The sequence below is a fragment of the Vidua macroura genome, chromosome 5 (genome assembly GCF_024509145.1).
Source record: "Vidua macroura isolate BioBank_ID:100142 chromosome 5, ASM2450914v1, whole genome shotgun sequence".
NCBI classification, from domain to species: domain Eukaryota; kingdom Metazoa; phylum Chordata; class Aves; order Passeriformes; family Viduidae; genus Vidua; species Vidua macroura.
In genome coordinates this window covers 71,278,649-71,301,395 of record NC_071575.1, presented here as the reverse complement: position 1 = coordinate 71,301,395, position 22,747 = coordinate 71,278,649, and the positions used below count along the sequence as shown (strand labels likewise).

Here is a 22,747-nt window from a genome sequence, read left to right as displayed (position 1 = left end):
GGCAGTTCCTGCAGTCCCCAAATCACATTAAAACAACATTACAGGGGCATGCTGCCCCTCCTAAAGCTGGAATTATCTTCCCACAGTTACATTATAACCCCAATTATTCCATTATGAAGATGGCTCTGTTATAATGAGGAGTTTACACAAGAAAAGAAGAATGCAACGTTACAGGAAGAGCTGGGCTTTGGGCAAGGATTTGAACTTTTCCTAATCAAATTCTCCCTTTGTTTTGTGGGTTTTTTCCCTTAATTTGGAGGGCTGGGAGCGGGAAATTCGGCAGCTGCAGTGGTGACATTTTATTCCCCTGTGATGTCTCGAGCCAAGTGACATCTTCATTATTCATTTAAAAAGCAGAGAGGGCAAAGGCAGCCTAAAATAAATGTTTTTATCTTCGGTGGGTTTTGATTTCTGGTGGTGTATTTAGAATTCATAGCTGTGCATCCGTGCTTTTTCCTAAAGATTCTGCCATTCCTCTCCTGCTCCGCTGCTCTCTCTGTGGACAGCCTGGAATTGCTTCTTGCTGCTGGGGTTTTTTTTGGGAAAACTTAATTCCCAGCCATCCAGACTGATGGAAAGCCCATGTCCTCCTGGAGGATTGACTGATCAGTTTGGGGTGAGGTTTTCCCCAGTAATGGAATTAATTCCCCAAAGTTTGCTTGGACAGTGACAGTTGTAATCCAAAGGATGCAGCTGGAAGTTTATTCTGAATCACAGATTTTGGGGGGCTTTATTCCTTGCTTATGAGTCTTTTGGACATGACTCTCTCCATCAGTTCCCATAGAATGAATGGGAATAAATGACAAATCATCAGTTTCATATTTAATTAGGATTTCTCTGTCACAAAGCTTGGGTCGTTAATATTTACTGAAAATAAAAGTTAAGGCATTGTTGCCATCAGAAAATCACAGGGTGGTTTAGGCTGGGAAGGACCTTAAGGATCATCCAGTTCCCACCCCCTGCCATGGAAACCTCCCCCATGAAGTTCTGTTTGATGCTCAGCTGTGAATATTTGAAATATTTGCAGGATTTCCTGTGTGTTCTGACTGATGTTGTTGTGAGCTGTGAAGCTGAGAAGGAGCATAATGAAACCACAGTAAATTAATAACAGCAACACTTGGATATTCAGATATAATTGTCTCACAAAGCAGTGGTGCCAATTCTGTGGACACTGAGGGGAAAAAAAAAGCAGGGTAGAGAGAAAATCAGCTTTTTATTGATGACTTTGGACCGAGTCCAGGGAAGTGTGGCTTTATTTCCCTGTCCTCGTTACCCTTCTGATGTTGGGGCACATATGGTGACTTTTGAAGGGCTCTTGCATTGCCTGTAAATTAGAAATATTGATAGTTTCTTAATGCAAATATCTTCGGTCACCATCATGCTCTCATACCTCTGTAACATAGAAATCTGTGTTGCAGAGAGCCAGGCAAGGAATTTGTGCTTTATTTCTCCTTGTGCAGACCCAGACTTCCAGTTTGTACCTTAAATAACATCACTGATTCCCAAAATGGTTTGGGTTGAAGGGACCTTAAAGCTCAACCCATTCCACCCCCTGCCATGGGCAGGGACACCTTCCCTAGACCAAATTGCTCCAGCCTGGCCATGAATTAAGAGTAGCTGCTTTTAAAACCTGAAGTTAAAACTACAAATTACCAGTTATTTATGAAATACCGCATGCTGTTTTGTCAATAACAGAAAATAGGAAGCTACAAAAAATCCTGCAGGCTTTGTGCCTTTAGTTCAGCTTTTTTTTTGTTTAGCCAAGGGCAGTGAGCTCTGCACAGAAACCTCCTGAATTAATGTTTTCTCTTACAAATAGAGCAAATAGAGGTGGTGCTTTGTCAGGAAAGAATCACTGCAGGGTTGTTTGCCCTGATGACGCTGTTGCTGGTGGTGTCCTTGATTTTTTTGTCATGTGTTCTGTCTGGAGATGATGGTCCCAAGTTCCTCCTGACATCCCTTAGAGACTGTTGAGCTGTTGCTGTGTCTGGAGTTTTCAGAGACACGAGCAGTTGTTGGTTGCTATAAAGATGTTTATTGCATGAACACATCAGTCTCAAAGGCAGAGAGTTCAGGGTGTTGAAGTCCAGAGTAAGAGCCTGAGAGGAGAGATGTGGGACTTCATTTGGCTCTTCAACATGCAGTTTATTGTATCCAAGATGTTAGAGCAGTCCTCTGGGTGACACAGCCACACCTACAGCTGTCAGCTCCAGCTGTAGGCAAGCCTGAAGACCCCTCAGTTTTGCTTCCATTGCATGATGCATTTCTCTTTGCTGGGCATCTTAATACATGATCAACCAACCTATCCCTTTCCTCTCACCCACAGCCTGTCATAACCACTGGCATTGCCATATTTACATGATCAACCAATGTATCCCTTTCCTCTCACCCACAGCCTGTCATAACCACTGGCACTGCCATGTTATGGGCAATGCTATCCAGTCACAGGAGTTACAGTTTAAGCTGAAAGTTCTTTTTCAGTTTTCTTGCAGGAAAATTCTTCTTGGTAATCTTAGAGTACACATTTCAAAGAATGAGCCACAAGTGGAAATGGAAAAGATCTGTTTGGTGGTAACAAACCTGCACCCAAGAACCACCAGGTATTTGCAGATTTCACAGATGGAACCAGGAGGACTGATCAAAACCGAGATGACACAGCTGCTAACTTTGATATTCTGAAGCAAGTGAAAATTAACAGCCAGATAACTAAACTTTTTTCTGCTTGCCACATCGGCATGTCTTGTTTGCCTGTGGTGTCTTCCTGCTTGGTAAAAACATCTTTTTGTTTGTGGCCAGCTTATCCTTTGCTCTAAGGTATAAAACCTCTTCCCAACTTGACTTAACCTTTGCTTTCTTAGTTGTCCAGCAAGACAGGCTCAGCAATTCTCAACTTACACATCTATTATTCTTCTATATCAAAACTTGCTTCCATCTCTGTTTCCTTCTCAAATTCTACATTCAGAGACCTTTCTGCCAAGCACACATAGCTGTGAAACTTCCTTGTCAAACTTCCATCCTTGCCAACAGTCCATGCTAAAGCTTTCTGGCATAGGCTGGAGCAGCAGCTGCAGGGCTGCAAGGCTGCTCTCTGCACTCGCCAGGTTCTGTGCAGGAACAGCAGCAGCAGCAACAATTGTTCCCTGGCACAGAGTCCAATGTCACCTGCAGCAGCAGCAGGAACCCCAGCCCTTTTTCTTCTTTCTTCTTTTCTTCTTCCGTTGTCTTCTTCTCCTTCTCCTTCTTCTTCTTGTTCTTCTTGTTCTTCTTGTTCTTCTTGTTCTTCTCCTTCTCCTTCTCCTTCTCCTTCTCCTTCTCCTTCTCCTTCTCCTTCTCCTTCTTCTTCTTTTTCTTCTCCTTCTGCTCCTTCTTGTTTTTCTTCTTCTCCTTCTCCTTCTTCTTTTTCTCCTCTTCTTCTTGTGGTTGTTGATGAGTTGATGCTGTGGTGGTCATTGTTGTTGTTGATGGTGGTGATCTTAGCATCCCACTATGAGGCTTTTTATTCATGGAACATCCAATCGGCTAAAAACACGATTCTAAAACATTCTTTCTGAACCAATCTAAACTTGCTTCTAATGTGCGAAAGTAGTACAAAAGTAGTGTCAGTTCTTACCTAAAAAACTACATATATAATATTATCTATTTATCTATACTGTTTTCTTACTTAGAATTTACATGTATAAGTTTACCTATTTATGTGAATAATTCTATCTATTTACACATGTAATTTTACCTGTTCATGTAAATAATTCTATCTGTTCTAGTGGCAAAGTTCTGCTATGTTTTTGTTATGTTTGGAGCTAAGTTACTGAACTTTTAAACTAGGCCTTAGGGCCTTTACTAGCTAACACAGTTTCTTAAGGGACTTAAAATATATTTCTACTTACTTAAAACTATAACTTACACTTCCACTTAAAACTTAAACCTACACTTCTACTTCATATCTGTGTGGCTTAATATATCTTAATTTCTCTAAAGGCTTTAATTCAACCCCTGCATTCATCTCTCTCTCTGAGGAGCTCAGAGAAGCTTGAATTCCAACGTGAGAAGTGTGAGCTGTTTGTAAGTGAAGCTGGGAATTAAAGAATTAAACACCATAGCTCAGCTCAGCCACTCAGCTTTTCTCAGCAGCAGAGGTACCCAAAGGTCTCATTTCTCTTTCTGCTCTTGCACCTCTTCACACACAGCTGTGCTGCCACCAGGAGAGGCTTTTGAAGTGCTTCAAGCAGAGGTGTGTGATCTCAAACACATTTCACTCCACCAGCCAAGTGGAGGTGCAGTTTTCTGGCATGGAAGTGATGCTCTCAGCCCTCTTAGCTTGAAACCAGCCCAGATTCTGAGTGCACAGAGCTGCTTCAGGTGGGAAGAGACACTGGTAAAGAGACTTCAATAAATCTTTCCAGCCTCTTGTTTATCCTGCATATCCCAAGCCCTGTTCCTTTTGAATAAACTCCTTTCTTTGCTCAGTTCTTTCAGTCGGGGCTTGGATTCACCTGAGGGGGCTGCAGGAGCAGAGCTCCCTCAAGAAATCTCTTGCACTTTCTGCTGCTTTGTACGAGAGATTGTGCTTTGACCCAGGGACCTTAAAAACCACCCAGTTCCAGTTTAAAGAGGGGGTTTAGTGGGCAGCAGTTCCTCTGCCTCAGTTGCTCTGCACCTATAAACAAATAAGAGACTCCTTTGGCCTTTCTCCAGTGATCCTTTGGAATCTCAGAATTCCCTAAAGCCACTTTGCAGTGTGTTTACCTGTGATTGTCACTTCAGCCGTGACAACTTTGGCTTTCCCTGCAGCCACTCAGGATTTTAACTTTGTTTCTTTGATCAGTGCAGTCCATTAGGAGCGAGGGTTCTCCTCAGGGCTGGATAAAACATGAATTGTGCATTTGGAGCTGGATGCAGATCCCTTCAGAGCAAACTGGGAGCCTGGTGGAATATCTGTGTTTGTCTTTCACAGAGAATCTGTGCATGGGGATGTGTTTTCATTGAAATCTCTGAGCTCTGATGTGAAATTTAAACCTGCTTGTTTGGTCAGGAGGCAGGATTGAAGCTCTGACAGTGTTTTTTGAGAGTTACATTAACTTTTAAAACCCATTATTCAAAATTTATATAGCACATTAATAAAGAGGGCAAGTCAGTTCTTTCCATCTTTGGCATAATCTTTGGTTTTTTTTTTTTTCCCTTTCTAGAAATCATGGATACATTCATTAAATCTCCCCTCAGGCTATCCCCAGCTTTTCCCACAGTGAGATCCTTTACTCTCTGTAATGGAGAAAGCAATCTTAAAATTAATGTTTGTCAAGCACTGAGTCAGGAGGAGGATTTTTTTTTTTTTAATACGTGAATTAATACATAAAATAAAAGATTTTCTGGGAGGGGGGACAGGTAGAACAGGATAATTGTTGTAGGATATTGTTGTGGGGGGATAACTGTGTAGGATAGAGAGGGATAACTGAGTAGGATGGAGTGGGATAACTGTGTAGGATAACTCTGTGGGAAAATTTCCCTGTGGGAGGGGAGTTGGAACTGGATGAACTTGATGATCTTTAAGGTGTTTTCCAAGCTGAAGCACTCTGTGATTTTATGATCTGCAGGTCCTTTCCCTATTCAGAAGGTCATTTTCCTGGTCAGGGTGGATGGGTTGGAAAGAGAAATGTGTTCAGCCACTGCTGCTTTTCTCCATTTTCTGCATTTTCTGCTTCTCCATTTTCTGCTTACAGAGAAACAAAGTCATTTTAAAGATTTCCCTATGAAAAAAGTGAGTGAAACTCTGCCCTCACACCTCGGTGGCCTCCTGGAATTGGTTTTGATTCTCCTTTGGGAATTTATAAATCGTTTGTTTGTTTATAAATATTTGTGCTGGGAATCAGCCCAGTGCTGGGAGAATTCCTGGATGCCCTCACTGGGGACAATTCCTGCTCTGGCAGTGGGCTGGGAGCTGCTCCCAAGGAATGAGCAGCTCCTCCTGGTGTGTTTGGCATTCCAGGGCACATCTGGCTGCCTCCTCCCTCCCCAGGTTTATTCCCAACAAGGAATAAAGCCTCTTGTTTTAATGCCTTATCCTTTGTTGGGATTTCCTGTGGACAAGAGTCGCAGATTTCCCAATTACAGCATTAAAGCTGGGAGGTTAAACCCCACAGCAGCTCCTTTTTATTATTAATTTGTTCTGTATTTCCTAATCTTTTGTGGCTGAGATTTACAAATACCTTTTCTAAGGATGTTTTTAATGAGGCCAAGCCATCTGTAGGATCAAATCCTACAAATCTCACTTGGGAGCCTCCAGCACAGACCTCCCTTTGGGGAGGGGAAAATGTTTCCCAGAGCTGCTGGTGGGATTTTTTTTTAAGGAGAATTCACCTGTTCCTGGGTACAGGGTGAAGAATGAATTACAAGTTATCTCTGTTACCACTTGACATGTGGTTCCCCTCTTTTTTTTTTTTTTTTTTTTTTTTTAATCTCCTTTCCAGTAGTGTTGAAAAATCAGGGAAAAAAAATACACCACAGCCTTTCTGCTTGGACTGCACCTGAGGGAAATCTCAGTTTAAAGGCAAAGTAGGCAGTAAATATTTGGGGAAATAATCTCAGATCATGGGGGTGCTTGCAAAGTGCTGTCAGACTCGGAAGATAAGGTTTGTAAAACGATTATTTAGGTTTCTTTAAAGTGGTTAAATCATAGGATCACAGAATTGTTTGGGTGGGAAGGGACCTCAAAGCCCCTCCAGTGCCATGGCAGGGACACCTCCCACTGTCCCAGGCTGCTCCAGCCCCAGTGCCCAGCCTGGCCTTGGACATTCCAGGGATGCAGGGGCAGCCCCAGCTGCTCTGGCAATTCCAGCCCAGCCAGGAATTCCCAATTCCCAAGATCCCATCCATCCCTGCCCTCTGGCAGTGGGAGCCATTCCCTGTGTCCTGTCCCTGCAGGCCTTGTCCCCAGTCCCTCTGCAGCTCTCCTGGAGCCCCTTTAGGGCCTGGAAAATACAAATTAATAGAGATCAGGTCCCCCTTCTCCTCCTTCAGAGAGTGTGGGTGCCACTGCAATAAGTTTATTAATTCTGTCAGATTTTCATTTCAGTGCTTGAATATAAAAACCCTCAGTCCCACAGATCTGTGCTAAAAGGAATGACTGAAATCCTGATAATTTCCCCTTCTAAGTGCAGTTCCTTGAACACGACCCACGTTTTCCTGGGGGTCTCTATTTTGTGGGTGAAAATTCCCCTTGTAGCACAATACACATTTTTCAAGCTGGAAGGGGAATAATTCCATCCTGCACGGAAAGAAATGAGCAAGGCAGTTTTTCCTTTCAAACTTCCCTTGCCACTTAGCGTGGCTCCCACTTCCAAACCATTTAGGAGCTCCATTAAGCCCCTGGGTTTGCTCCTGTGCATGCATTAGGAGCAGAGCTGGGGTAATATGGAACAGATTTGCTGTATCATGGACACATTTATGAAGATTGATAACAGCCAGGGCTCGGTGTTAACTTTTATTTTCAAACAGGCTGCAGGAGAAACTGCCTGGTATTGCTTTGAGGCTTTGATTTATGAAAGGGTTGCTGCATGAAAAAGACATCCCATAAAGCAGCTCTGCTGGCAGGAGCATTATAAAGTAGGGTTGTGAGTAGAGCAAACAATAACTAACTGTAATTATGCTCATTATTGTCTCTATGAACTCCCTGTACCTTTTGGAGGGGTTTTTGCACTTATTCCCTCCTCAGCTTTTAAGTGGACTCACCTTTTCCACGGAGTGGGATGAAGGTGAGAAAATCCTGCTGGTTTCTCATGGCAGCAGCCCCAAGAGAGGCCTTTTCTGTTTGTAGGGAATGAAAGAGGTCACTGAAATTATACCTGCTTGCACAAATGATGCCAGGAGGAGGAGGAAGGAGGAAAGGTCTGCGGTAAAAAATGCTGTTTCTCTTACAATTCCCATCACTGATTCATTTTCCCCTAAATTACGACAGTTCTGTGAGACTGTTGCATTTAAGCCCCTTGAAAACAAACCCAAAAATCCCAGCATGATGGCAAAGATCACCAGGTTTCAGAACTATTTTCCTTCTCCCAGCCTGGCACCATCCTTTGTAACAAGATGAGCCTCAGCAGCAGCAAGATGAATTCTTCACTCAGCAGCAATTAACAGAAAACTTTAGTGAGAACCAATTGAAATCAAGGGGCACGACCTAACTGGGAAAAATGTGAGTGGTTTATCTAAAGTTTGTCAAATTTGAGCTGCTTTAACTTGAAAGCATCCCTTTCCCAAACTACCTGAAGGCCTTGCAAAAAGAAACAGGAGCTTGAAAATCGCCTGTGCTGAGGTTATAAAACACAAGAATGACTTTCTTAGAGCAGAGTGAAGTTCTGTTAAATAAGCCAGTGTGTTAATTAATGCTGCCAGCACGTGGAGGGGGTGAGGAGAGACCTTTGAAAGGTTTTTGTGAGCTGGCACTGAAATTTCCATCAGGACTCTCTGCCTTTTGCCTCAGACTGCTCTGCTGGTGCCCTCACAGATCCAGGGAATGATTTGAGTTGGAAGAGACATTCCAGAGCATCCAGTGCCATGGCAGGGACACCTCCCACTGTCCCAGGCTGCTCCAGCTCCAGTGTCCAGCCTGGCCTTGGACATTCCAGGGATCCAGGGGCAGCCCCAGCTTCTGTGAAGGTGAGGGGCTGGGAACACAAAGCCTGTGAGGAACTGAGCTGGGGGTGCTCAGCCTGGAGAAAAGGAGACTCAGGGCTGGCCTCAGCTCTCTCCACAGCTCCTGAAAGGTGCCTGTGCTCAGCTGGGCTTGGGCTCTGTCTCCAGGCAGCACTGACAGAGCCAGAGCACACAGGCTCAAGCTGAGCCCAGGGAAATTCAGGTTGGATATCAGGAAAAAGCTTTTCCAGAAAGGTGATAAAGTTCTGGAATGGCTGCCCGGGGAGGTGGTGGGGTCACCACCCCTGGATGTGTTTAAAAAGCCTGGATGTGGCACTGGGTGCCAGGGTCTGCCTGAGCTCTTGGGCTGGGCTCGATGCTCTTGGAGGTCTCTCCCAGACCTGGGATTCTGTGATTCTGTGAATTCTCTGACAATTCCAGCCCAGCCAGGAATTCCCAGTTCCCAAGATCCCATCCATCCCTGCCCTCTGGCAGTGGGAGCCATTCCCTGTGTCCTGTCCCTGCAGGCCTTGTCCCCAGTCCCTCTGCAGCTCTCCTGGAGCCCCTTTAGGGCCTGGAATGTGCTGGAAGCTCTCCCTGGGTCCTTCTCCTCTCCAGGGGAGCACCCCCAGCTCTGCCAGGGTCTCCAGTCCTGGGAGCATCTTTGTTGTTGTGTCTTACAACAGCCTGAGGGAAACACCCACCAACAGGCGGTGAAAAATTATTTGAAAACTTGAAAAATAATTTAAATAATGAGAATAATGAAAAAATTGAGTGTTGTCATTTATAACTCACCCCTCCAGCTCCAGTTCCTGACCTGGTCCTGGTGAGAGGAACATTTTCCTTTGTCAGGTGCTACAAAGGATGTTGAGGGCATTCTGTTTTAATATTTCTGTAACACATTGAACAATTATTATTAAATTATTATTATTTTATTATTTATTACTAAAATTAAACTTATTCTTTTATTATTAAAATAATAATTATTATTATTTTAAATAAAAATTAACTATAAAGTATCATACTTTAAATATTTGGCTCCACCATTGAACACTACCATACAAAACAGTAGTTTTATTTTTATTATTAAAAATAAATTTATTATTAAAATTATTATTTAAAAATAAATATGAACTATGAACTATCATACCTTAAATAAAATAACTCCACCATTAAACACTACTATACCAAACATGTTAAAACTCCAGTACAAACTAGAATCCAGAACATCAAAATTATATACCCCTATTAACATCACCAAGACATTTTTCTCCATTATTTTAACAACAAAATGCAGTTTACTGTGACCTAAAAGAACATACAATACACCTAAAACCAACTACCCCAAAAATAAAAGCACAATCCTACCATCTACCACAAACTAATCCAAACCACACTAAAAAAAAAAAAATAAAACTCCAAAACATCTACAATACATCAATAACATCATTGCGCAGAAAAACACAACAACAAAAGTATTTAAAAAAAAAGAGAAAAAATCATCCAGATATCTTAAGGCTAAAATAAATTAGAGCAAGGTGCAGTGGCCACTGGTTATCAGCACCTTCTCAGTGGGATTATTGCTCTTTGTTGGAGTTGATGACATTTGATTGTTGCTGCAGCCCAGCTGATTCTATTTCATGAAAAGAGAGGCTCGGCCTCATCCCAATCCTAGATTTGTAGAATCACACGTGGCCTTTGTGGCTTAGCAGAGTGAATCCAAGCCTGTTTTCTTAAATAACTTCATGCCCAAATGAAAAATTGGCATTTATTCTGTTTTCTTCTAAGATTACACCCTTCAGTTCCCTCGAGTAATCGTCACCCACGCGAGCGGCGAGGCTTGAAGTGTTTAACTGGTGATTGCTTGTTCTGGATGCTGCTTCTCCCCATAACATCTTCTATTTTTGTGGTCAGTTAACAGGGGTTTGGGGCCTTTTATAGCTGAAGAGAATAGTTAAATATATATTGCTCTGGAGGGTAATATTTGGATAATAATGTGCCACGAGTTAGTGTCTTGTGGTGCTTTGTGTTGAGTGCTGTAGTTGACCTTTGCTAGAGAGGAGAAAAGTGCCTGCTTGTTAGAACATATTATTTAGCACCTTTAGAAAAGCAAAACTGATTGGTTTTGGTTTTTTTTTTTTAAGTGTGAGGCTCACTGAAGATTTTTATCATCAGGGTTTGGGGATGATGATGTGATCTTAGGCCTTTACAAAGCCTGCAGTGAGTTGCAGCTCTTAGGAAATAAGTGGCAGTAATAAATCCACAATGTGCTTTGCTGTCCTGGATTTGGTTTATGCTGCTCATTGGGATCTGTCTGTATTTTTTTGTGTGTCTGTGTGCTTTACACACACAGTGATGTAAAGTTACTGTGGAAAATTTCATGCAGGGATGGGGATAACATTAAAATGGATCATTTAAGTGGACAAAACTCTGTCTTTTTTGCCACCTTCATATAGAAGCAGGTTTCAGACTGTTGCAGAATTATTTTTTCCTTTAAAAATTAGAAATATCGAGGTTTAATCTATCATGTGGTGGTAGTTAATATATCCAAGTAGTCCTGCAATTGGCATCAGCCATTTCTATAAGAAATACCAGCAAAGCATCAGTTCAGTCTCCCAGAGCCTGGATCTGCCTTTCCACGAGCTGGAGCTGGAGCTGAGGAGAGCTTTGATTCCTTTGCTTCCCTAAACCTTCAGAAACCCCCTCCAAATTCCTTATTAGGAGTAAAAAGTAAGGAATTCTAGCACATGGTGTTGTTTGCAGTGATGATCCTTGACTTGTGTTCTCCTGAACAGCCAAGTGGAATCTTGCCAGTCTTCATTAAATAATTCTTTTTTGGGTGAGTAAGGCTGAGCTCAAGTGATACCACATGCAAGCTCTAAAAATAGTCTGTGATCTGGGTTTACATGACGAGGGTTTGGATGCAAATGTTGGTTTGCTGATCATGGAATTGGAGAGGTTGGCTCCATCCACGCTGAGCTGATGGGACTCTGGAGCTGGGAAGAGTTTGGATTTTGTCCTCAACAGTGGTGGGACAGGCTTGGCTACAACTGGGATCATTCTTTAGCTCTGAACTTCTCAAAATTAGGAGCTGGGTTTGATCTGTGCAAGGCCAAGAAGTATTTCTCTATATATTTCTATATATAACATTTAGGTACTACAAAATATTCCACTGCTCCTCCTTGAGTTCCTTCTAATTAAAGCCTGCAGTTGCTAAATTCTCCTTCCTGCTTTGTAGCAGCATCCATGCCCCTGTTAGAAGGAATTTGTATCATTGCCATCCATGTGATTGTTTATTTTAGTATCCTGCTATTCACTAAAAACTGTCCCTTAAGCTAAAAAGAAAAGTGCATCCTAAATTTGGGTAATTCCAACATGCTGCTCCCTTTGCAGCTGCAGGAACCAGCTGTGGGAGAGGTACATTTGTGCATTAATGGTGGTGTGCTCTGGATTTGAAGAGGGTTTTTCCTCTATTTTTGGAGGGGAGGGGAATTTTATAAACAAATAGTGGTTTGGGATCATGCAAATCGGTTCACATCAGTTTAAATAAAAGTATTCAAACTCGTTTTGTCTGTCAGAGTGGATGGGAATCCTGTCTTGATTTGATAGCTTGCTCCTCGAGATATTTGGAATTTAGACAACCACAGCAGGGCAGATCAGAGTCTCCTGAGCTGGGAGTGGGTTTTTAGAGAATACTGCAAAAATGAGGGAAGTGTTCAGTGTGGTACCATTTTATTTTCAAACAAGTGGTGGCATGGGGCTTTCCTGAGGCAGATCTTGCTTGTAATCTCTTGCTGGGCACCTCACACCTTCCTGTAGAATTATTTTTGAACCTAGATGTGCTTTTGATAATCCCAGTATGTTCTTAACAATGAGTTTCACTAGCTGTTCTTTGGGAAAGGTTTGGATTTTTTTTTTTTTTTTGCATTGTAAACCCAATGCTAGGAAACCTGTCTGGCTGCCTCTGTCCTGTAATCCATTGGTGATTTCATCCTGTAAGTCATTGATAATTGAGATCCAGCTCTTGCAGTTGTCCTCTGGGCTGAAGAGATCTGGTCCTCCTGTGGTGTCCAAAGGCCTGAAGATTGTTCATCCAACAAATTAAGATTCACAACCAAGATATTTTTTCCTGACGCTCATCCTGTTGTGTTCCTCTTCAGTCCTTGCCCAAGAAAGGCTTTAAGGATGTGCATACCTTTCAATGTGCAAATGTGGAATTGCTCAATCCTGGAATGGTTTGGGTTGGTAGGGACCTTAAAGCCCTTCCCTTCCCTTCCTTTCCCTTCCCTTCCCTTCCCTTCCCTTCCCTTCCCTTCCCTTCCCTTCCCTTCCCTTCCCTTCCCTTCCCTTCCCTTCCCTTCCCTTCCCTTCCCTTCCCTTCCCTTCCCTTCCCTTCCCTTCCCTTCCCTTCCCTTCCCTTCCCTTCCCTTCCCTTCCCTTCCCTTCCCTTCCCTTCCCTTCCCTTCCCTTCCCTTCCCTTCCCTTCCCTTCCCTTCCCTTCCCTTCCCTTCCCTTCCCTTCCCTTCCCTTCCCTTCCCTTCCCTTCCCTTCCCTTCCCTTCCCTTCCCTTCCCTTCCCTTCCCTTCCCTTCCCTTCCCTTCCCTTCCCTTCCCTTCCCTTCCCTTTCCCTTCAATTCCAAAGGTCAGAATGTTTGAAACAGATCTTTATTTGCTTTTGACAAGGCTGGGTAAGAGGTGAAATAAATGAGAGGATGACAAACATTTGCCTGGGATTTTGGGGGTGCTGGGGTTTTGGGAGAAAGGATATAAAAATAACACAGGGAAGATTAACACTAGACTTGATTATGAGTAGCACAAAAGGTGGAGTAAGCTGTATTCCAATCTTTAAGTCATTTATTTAGCATTACTCTGTAGATTTTACATTCTCAATTGCAGAGCAGAAACCACCATGGTTCTCTTCCAGCATTTCAGCAGAGATTCATTAGGAAAATTCTTTCTTTTACACCTTTTGGAGAAGTCACACTCTGCATCCGAGTGTAAATAAAAGCAAGAATCAACGCTGCAGTACTTGATCTTTTCTTGGCAGCACTTCCCACGCAGTGATTGTGAGGGCTCTGTGTGGGCACAGCTTGATTAGAGACCAGCATTTGTAGATATTCAGCAATCAGATCTGTGTTATTCCTTCCAAACCACTCGGAGAAGAACGGAACCATTTGGTTTTTGTGCCTCACACGTTCCGTAACGCGCCTTCGAGTCATCACCTACTGCATGTGCGAAAACAATCCTTAAAAATAGTTTAATATAAAGAGTAAATTAATGTAAAAACTAAAAATAATGGTGCAGCAATGAGGACTTTCATTACCATATGCCCTTTTGTCTTTTTTTTCCCCTGGGTTGTGTTTTACAATTATTTTCTGTACTACAAGCCCGTCCTGTGGATTCGCTCGGCAGCAATGCTGCTGGGAGAGGCTTTTTGGGTGAGGTAATGTTAAGAAAAGAAGAATCCTCTCACCAGCACCTTTTTGGGTGGTGATGGAGAGCACAAGTGCCTTGCTGCTGTTTCGGAGGTGTCCTCCACACTTCAGCTTGGAGCTGCCCTTCCCTCAGGGTCTCCTGAGCTGGGCTCACATTTCTCTTGCTGAATCCCTCCACTGTGGTTTTCCTGTCCATCTGCTCAGCTAAATCCATCTCTGCTCAGGCTACCAACCTTTATTTTACTTTTTTTTTTTTTTTTCCTTTTGGCTAAAAGAAATAGAATCTTGCCCTGACTGTGTCTGGTGAAAGCAGATTTTCCTACCCCAAATTCACATCATCCCCTTTCATCCTGCCACTGGTTTCCTCAGGAAAATCACACATCTTCACTCTCCCAGCCCTGCCTGTCCCATTTCTGCTTCCCTGCTATTTCCAGTTCCCTACTCACTTCTCTCTGAAGCATTTGTGACTCCACCTTCACCCCTCACTCATCCCCTTTCCAAACTGCCCTGAGCAGCTGGGGCTGCCCCTGGATCCCTGGAATGTCCAAGGCCAGGCTGGACGGGGCTTGGAGCAGCCTGGGACAGTGGGAGGTGTCCCTGCCCATGGCAGGGGTGGCTCTGGGTGAGTTTTAAGGTCCATTCCAACCCAAACCACACCATGATTCCATGAAACACATTTTGCCCTTTCTCAGAAGGAATTTCTGCTGGACACAGACAACGTTAATTGATTAAATTCCCACAAATCCATCTGAAACCCCTCTTGGCTCTTCATAAAGCACCTGAAAACAATTCAGCTGTTACACACTTCATGGGCTGCCCACCTCGAGGGTATGAATTGCCTCAGTTTCCTTTGTTTCACCATTTGTTTGCATCCATTTGTTCTTCCTTATCTTCGTGTTTATTCTGAGAACACTGAGAAAAGAAACACCTTCCTTTTTTTGTTGTTTATTTTGCATTCTGCCAGGTCTGGTCACAGCGTGGCTCCTCTCCTGCATCAGTAGGGCTAAATAAAACAGGTCAGAACATCCTCCCCAACACCCTCCTGTGCTGCTGCTCTGGGGCTCAGTGGGATCACGTTCATTTGTAGGGTTTTGTTTTCAAGTTAAGACTTCCCTGGACTTCCCCAGCACTGGGGAACCACCCCCTGTTTGTGGTTTGGATGTGCTGAGCTGCTCTGTGGAGGAGGTACAGCAAGATTTGATCTTGAAGAGCTGCGGGTTGGGCTGTGCTGTTCTTTGCTGCTCGGACACAGAGGATCAGTCTGGGCTGGTTAATTCACTACTTCAGAAGTAGCCAAGGGTTTCACAAATAAAATCAGCTGCCTTTGATAGGTGTCAGCACTTTAATGAGGAATTAAATTAAGCCCTGGGTACTCCTGCCCATCTCATGGCACTATTTTTATCTCACGCTCTCCTTTTTTTTGTTGCTATTTTTTTTCCCCATATTTTATGACAATTGCCTGAAGTCCTGATCTGGGGGAGGGGGTTTTTGCCAGATACCTGCACAGCTGGAAACTCATCAACCATTCAGATTCCTTCAGTGAGAGTGTCAGTTTTAGCACGAAACTCGCAAAGCTCACCGTGGTGATTTCAGATTTCCTCTTTAGTAGACATTTTGTTTGAATGCCATGAAGGGGCTCCTCTCCCCAAGCCCCCAGGAGCACAATAAGCTATGCTCTTTGAGAGAGCCCAGATGAGTACAAACTTCCCTTCATTAAATTTTCTTTTCATGCTTTAGCATAGAATATTTCTTTTTAAGACTGTCTCTCGTTTCCTTTTGTGTTTTCATCCTATTACCTTTATGAGGTTGTGATGCATCAGCTCTCTGGAAAAGGTGGGTGCACGGCTCCCTCAGAGGTTTATTCCAGCACTGAAAGATTATTCTGGCATGGGAGGTGCTTCAGGAACAGCTGGAGAAGGGAAAGCAGATCAGGGAATTGCAAACTTAATAAAACCACGCTGTTCCTTGCGTGCCATGTGGCTGCTGCTCATGTTGATTGTGCGGAGAAAAGCGTTGGAGATTTTGGGTGTGTTGGTTCTGTTTAGGGGTTCTGGAGTTGCACTGCAGCTGGAGATGTGTCAGCATTCCCTGGCATTCCTGCTGCACTTCCATGGTTTGTGGTTTTCCTTCAGTTTAGTTGTGAAATCCCTGAGCAATTAATTAATTAATTAATTCAATACGGTGTAGGACACAATCTTTTTTATTTTACAGGAGCAGATCGTGACAGGACAAGGGGCAAGAGATTGAAAGTGAAAGAGGGGGGATTTAGATGGGATATTGGGAAGGAATTCCTGGCTGGGGGGGGGTGAGGCTGGTTGGATTGGGGTTTGGAAGGTGTCCCTGTCCAAGGCAGGGGTGGCACTGGATGGGCTTTCAGGTCCTTTCCAACCCAAACCACTCCGTGATACTCTGGTGACACTTTTCCTGCCACATGTCCCAAAATAGAGATGGTGGGATAGTTCAGGAAAGGGACCTCCTGCTCTAAGGATCTCCTGGCCCTGCCTGGGACCAGAGCAGGTTGCTTTATCTACTCAGGCATTTAAAGCCTCCACATTTTCCCAATAGATTCCATGTAATTGCTGGGTTTGCACTATTTACCTTTTCTTACAAGCTTTTCCCTCAGTCAAAACCCACAGACCCTTAAATACTTCTGTAAAATGACCTTTATTTGTGGAATCACTGAATGATTTGGGTTGGAAGGGACCTTAAAGCCCATCCAGGTCCACCCCCTGCCATGGCAGGGACACCCTCCAGTATCCCAGGGTGCTCCAAGCCCCCTCCAACCTGTCCTTGGGCACTTCCAGGGATCCAGGGGCAGCCACAGCTTCTCCATCCCAGCCAGGAATTCCTTCCCAATATCCCATTTAAGTATTAATTGATGTAATTACAGCAGCTTCAGGAGGTTCTCTGTTAGGGAGGTATTTCATTCCCCTTTGGAGGAGTTTCCTTGCTGTTGTTTCTGACCATCCATCTGGACTCCTGTGAGTCCAGAAATCAATGGGAATCCCTTTGGAGGGGTTCCCACAATGCACATTGGAACCTCCTTTCCCAACAGGAGATCCTGCAGCCTGTGATTTATGGCCCTTTAATGCCAGGCAGTAATTTCATTTAGTGCTTTCCCAAAAGTGCCAACAGAGCTTTAGGGGAGTGGAACAAGAACAGCTGATCAATACAGAGACAGTTCTCACCTTCAGATTAATCCAAGGAATGGACTTGGTTGGCTTGAAGGAAATGGCCTTGTTCTTACAAGGACAGAACTGAGGGCAGGTTTTCAAAAATCCCCCCTGAATGGGGGGTAAAAGTCAGAGTGTGAAAACAAGTCACTGAGGGGCAGGAGATGATGTGTCTGAAAGGGCTCCCATAGGGCTGGCAATGTACAGAATCCTTTGGAACATTCAAATAAGGAATAATACCTGGATTTTGGTCACAGATGGTGTGACTCTGGGAAAAAAAACCACACAATTCAAAAGCTCTTTATCACGGGTTAGAGAGTTCCCCCATAGAAATGGCTTTATATACATTGACAGAATTTATGCAGTGATGCTAGAGCAACCCATTCCTTTCTCTCTTCACCTGTATATAAGAGTTCACTTTAAAATCACTTGTGAATAAAGGCACAGCAAGGTTTACTGTGGGTATTTTTAGTTAATTCAGGCTCTCTTGCATTGATTTATCAATTCACACCAGGGGTTTGGGCATTTTAATCGAGCTCTGGTTTGGTTGGACCTAAATCATCACTGCTGGGAGATGGCTACAGAGAACATCCCTGCTGTTTCTGTGTTCCCTGTCCCAATCCAGACCTTGCCATCCTCCCTCCATGTGCAGCAGTTTGTGGTTGCACATTTTGATGCCTGACATGCCTTTGAAGCACGTGCTGATCTCAGCAGAGGGGGGATTAAGGGAAAATCCTCCTCCGTAAGAGTCTGCAGAAGTTTGAACTTGGAGATCATAAAGTGTGGAAGCACCTGGGACTGCATTTAAATTCTGGTTTAGATTTCACAGATTCAGGGTAATGAATGAAAGGAGGAAGAGATGTTTTATATAGGTACATACTGTAAAATCAAGGTGACTTAACAGTCTCTTTATTTTAGCACAACGTCTTCAGTGATTGTCAAGCAATCAATTCCCCAAAGGAGCAACGTCTGTGCTTCGTGTTTCATTTCCCTGCTGGAGGAAATCTGCCTTGGCCAATCAGCAAAATGAGAATCAGAATCACAAAGTGGGTGGGACCTTGAGGATCACCCAGTTCCAACCCCAATTCCATGGGCAGGGACACCTTCCACTATCCCAGGATGCTCCAAGTGCTGTCCAGCCTGACCTTGGACACTTCCAGGGATGGGGATGATGCCTTGAGAAGGCTGAGCTGGAGCAGAGGCTGGGCAGAGCTAAAGAATAAAGCAGGGATTTATTCCAAGGATCTCCTGCATGGATCCACCTTGGGCAGCACCAGAGCCCAGCCAGGGCTGCACCCAAGAGGAACCAAAATGGTCCCAAAATGCACGAGCGCTCCCGGGGGCTCTCACTGGGATCAGCTCTGCTCCATTTGCACCTTGCAGTTCATTGTCCCATTCCAGCTTTAGCCCAGGCACTCCCATCCTGCTTGTTTTTCTCTCTCCAGCCCACGCTGTTTGTGCTCCTGGGCCTGAGCTTTGGATCATTTGTCCTTGGTGCCCAGCTGGAGCAGGAATTGTTTTGTCTCCCTGCTCTGTGCAGAGAGCTCACCATCCCATAATGTGAAGCTCAGACCCACACACTAAAGCAGCTCAGAATGTGAAAATATAAAAGCTAAACCCTGAGGCATCAGGGCAGCCCTGAGCAATCAGTGCCAGGACCTCACCACCCTCACAGGGAAGAATTCTTTCCTCTGGAAGTGCCCAAGGCCAGGTTGGACAGGGCTTGGAGCACCCTGGGATAGTGGAAGGTGTCCCTGCCCAGGGCAGGGGGTGGAACTGGATGTGCTTTGTTCCTTCCAACCCAAACCAAATCTATAATAATAAAATAATTCAAGTTTTTTGTCTTTCCTGAGATGTTTTTAGAAGGAAAACTTGAAGCTGTTCTCTGTTTCCACAGGAGATACGAGTCCCACCCCATCTGTGGGGAGCTGCAGGATAAAATCCTCCAATGCTACCGGGAACATGCCCAGGAGACCCTGAGCTGCTCTGCCCTGGCCAGCCAGTACCTGCACTGTGTCAATCATGCCAAACAGGTGAGCTGGACCTATTCTCACTGAAAAATGATGGAATGATGAGCATAGGAATTTCCAGTTAGTCTTTCCTCCATGCCTGAGCATTTCCCAGTGTGTACATTCCCAGAGCTCTGTGGAGACCACTCGGAGCTGATTTAAATGCTCAGGTTTCCATCTCTTCCCCTGGGAAGCTGTTGTTTAATGTAGCAGCTCTTGCTGTTGGCAGCTTTTTCCTGTTATCTCCAGTTTTAGCAGTAAAACAAGGGGATTAAAATACCTGGTAGTCTTTGCCATAAACATGAGAAACTCGTGGATGTCTCAAACCACGTTGGTGACCACTTGGAATTCTTGATTTCTTCTGTTATGTGTCATGCAAAGCTCTAAAATTGCCCTTTACCTGCTCTTGCCCTCCTCTCTTCCAGTTTTGTAGGGCATGGATGTCACTGCCAATTAAAATCTTTATGCTTTATTAGTGCAGCATGAAGGAAAATGACAGTAATACGTAAATCATTAAATTAAAAGAGGCTACACTTTCTCAGTTTTACTCTTTTTCATCAGCTTGCATCTTTCAAATGCAGAAATGCATACATTGACCTCAATTGTGTTCTTAAACAAACCAGATGTGCTCACAGCTCACATGCAGGATGTGTAAAATTGCTTAAATCAGTCTGTTGATCTTTATTTCTGCCCAAATCTGCGAGTTAATATTTGAGCACGTGAGGACACCCATCTTTATGTGATAGTGGAGACCTGGTGAGCACGGCTGGTGTTTGATCATGGTAATCACCTTCCCTGGCCTTAACTCTGCCTGGGCAGAAAATCCCTGAGACTTTGCCTCTGATCCTTCTCCGTGACCTTTTGCTTTAAAATGCTGCAGCCTCGAGCTGGTGTTCCCAAAGATCTGCTGGAATTGACACTGCTCCTTGTTCCTCAGTCACTGAGAGCTCCCCATCCCTTCCAATTCACTTCCTTTATTATATCCTTTATTATATATTGTTTATTATTATATCCTTTATGATTCCTTATGTTGTGCCATCCCTGGAAGTGTCCAGGGCCAGCTTGGAGCACCCTGGGATGGTGGGGGTGTCCCTGCTGTGGCTGGGGTGGCACTGGATGGGCTTTAAGGTCCCTTCCAACCCCAGCCCTTCTGTGATTCCTTTTCTCCTCCTGCCCATTTTGGAATGCACCAATCTCCTTTTTTAGGATAATTCTTCTTTTCCTAGTTATTTCCAGTGAATAACATAAGAATCACAGAATCATTAAGATTCTTAAACCCATCCAGTCCAGTTCCCCAGCACTGCCAAGGCCACCACTGACCCTGTCCCCAAGTGCCACATCCACAAGGCTTTAAAATCCCCCCCCAGGAATGGGGGCTCAAGCCTTTGAGTGAAGAAATCTTCCACAATATCCACCCTAACCCCCCCCGGTGCAACCTGAGGCCATTTCCTCTTGTTCTGTCACTTGTAGCCCTGTTTTGGTTTGTTCTCTAGTGCATTTCCCCATGGCCCTGCAGCAGCACTAATTTACTGTATGTATAATTTTTTAAATTATTTTTTAAAGTAACCAAAAAAAAAAAAAAAAAAGGATTAATTACTTAGACATGTTTAAGCTCTAACTCGAGTTTGTATCTGATAGGAATTTCTTCAGAAGACTCTGATGGGGATAAATTAATTCATGTTCAGAAGGTGCAGGAAAAGCAAATTGCATAAATATGAGCATTAGGTTTTTGAACCCTTTTAAACACCTTTTTTTTGTGTTGAAGATCTTCATCCAAGCCTGTCAAGTAGTTAAAAGTGTTTCCTAAATGTTTCTTATTCTGTTTCACACATGCTTCAAGATGAGAATTCAGAGAGGTTTCTCTCATGATAACAGAGAAGGAGAAGCCTTTTATGATGGAAATATTTGCAAGCAGGAGCAATTGTTTTTCATAATGAGCTCCAGCCCATCCTCCACGTGCTGCAGCTGTAATTGTAATTATTTTTACTCACTGTTTGCCCACATGTCCAGACAGCTACTTTGAAATAATTCCTAAATGCTGCTATAAAATCACTTCAAAATTACCTTCCCTGTGCGCTTGGTTGGGAGCCAGAGGAGGGGGGGGATAAATGGCAGATTCAGAAATGAAAAAGTTAACTGACACTGGCTACAAGAAACAAAGGAAGAAGAAAATTTGCTAGAGGGAATAGAGCAAGATATTGAAAAGCAAATAAGTGAACTAATCCGATTTCCTGGCGGTGAGTCTGGGCACTTGTGCTCGGGCTGAGCACACTCTGTGCTTTTCATAAATTGAATTTATTGACTCCTCTTTCTTTCCTATCTTGCTTATAATTATCTCCCCCTCTCTTCTGTGTGCTCCTTATTTCTCATGCTGTCTGTAATCTCATGTCTCTATCTGTCCTTTTCTCCCCTCTTTAGAAAAGCCCAGAGAGTTGTTAATTCAGAGGGGTTTGACACATTGTTGTATCTTCCCTTGAAATCTCTTCCCAAAGTCATGAGAAGCTGGGGAGATAAATTAAACTCTCTTATTAATGTTTGCGTGTTATTATAATGATAATGCCAGTAATGGAGAGGAAAACTTAACCTAATGGAGCCATTAAGGGGAAGATATTTGGATTGTGTCTGGCATTTATTTATGCTGAAGTAACTCCAGCCAGACCATCCATGGCTTTTTAATCCTTTTTCCTGGTTTTCCAGCCATGGATATGGACTTTAACTGTTAAAATAGACATTTTGGGGGTGTTTTTCGAAATTTTTCTCCCTCCTGGGTTACAAGAAGTTCTGATTCTTACATAAAAACACAACTAGTGCATGGTTTAACAAATCTGTGCAATAATTTCCTGTTAAACCATTGAATTCCAGAAGGATTCAGGCCTCTGCAGGCAGGTGAGGTTTAAGAATACTTAAAATAACAATACCAGCAGCTGCTGGTGCCTGACAGCCTGGCTACAAAATGTTATCCTTCAGCCTTGTAATCACTATTTTCATTTGTTGGACCAAGTGGGTCCTTAATTATGCATCCTAAATAGAATAAAACCAAGATTTTAGCCTCATCCTCCAGTATTTTTACTTGATACCAATTTCCAGTCTAAGAGAAAAATACATGGAATTTGTGTATCTGGAAACACTGAATTGAAATGCAACAAAAAGACCTCATCATTTAACACTGCCCTCATTGAAGGAAGTTTATTATGGACCAGCTTCCCTCCATGAGGTTATGTAAAAAAAAAAAACCAAAAAAAAAGTAGATAAAATCAAAGCAAGGCTTGGAATACCCTTGTTAGTCTGAAGGTGAAATTTTGTGGGCAGAAATATGGATGTGATGAACAAATATTTGCAATTTCTTTCCTTAGGACAGTGAACAAAAGTAGCCCATTTTTTCTTAGATCCCTTGGGGATTTCCTCTGTTAATTTGTGCAGTGTTAAATGGACATAAAGTTAATATTCAGCCCAGAGATGGCTTGGATTGAGTCTGTAATTCCTGTGCAAAAAAGGAGCTTTCCAGGTAGAG

The 22,747-nt window shown here is 43.5% G+C and overlaps 1 protein-coding gene across 4 annotated transcripts in view; it reads left to right on the top strand.

Annotated features, from left to right (window-relative positions):
* CHCHD3 (coiled-coil-helix-coiled-coil-helix domain containing 3) overlaps positions 1-22,747 on the top strand; it is a 131,303-nt gene that overhangs the window by 106,378 nt on the left and 2,178 nt on the right. For all 4 annotated transcript variants that reach the window (XR_008437352.1, XM_053978847.1, XM_053978849.1 and 1 more), the window contains one exon: positions 19,125-19,260. Coding sequence is in view for 3 of the 4 variants with exons in the window: in XM_053978847.1 (XP_053834822.1) it covers positions 19,125-19,260 (136 nt within the window). In the remaining variant the exon portion in view is untranslated. The remainder of the gene's footprint in view (positions 1-19,124; positions 19,261-22,747) is intronic.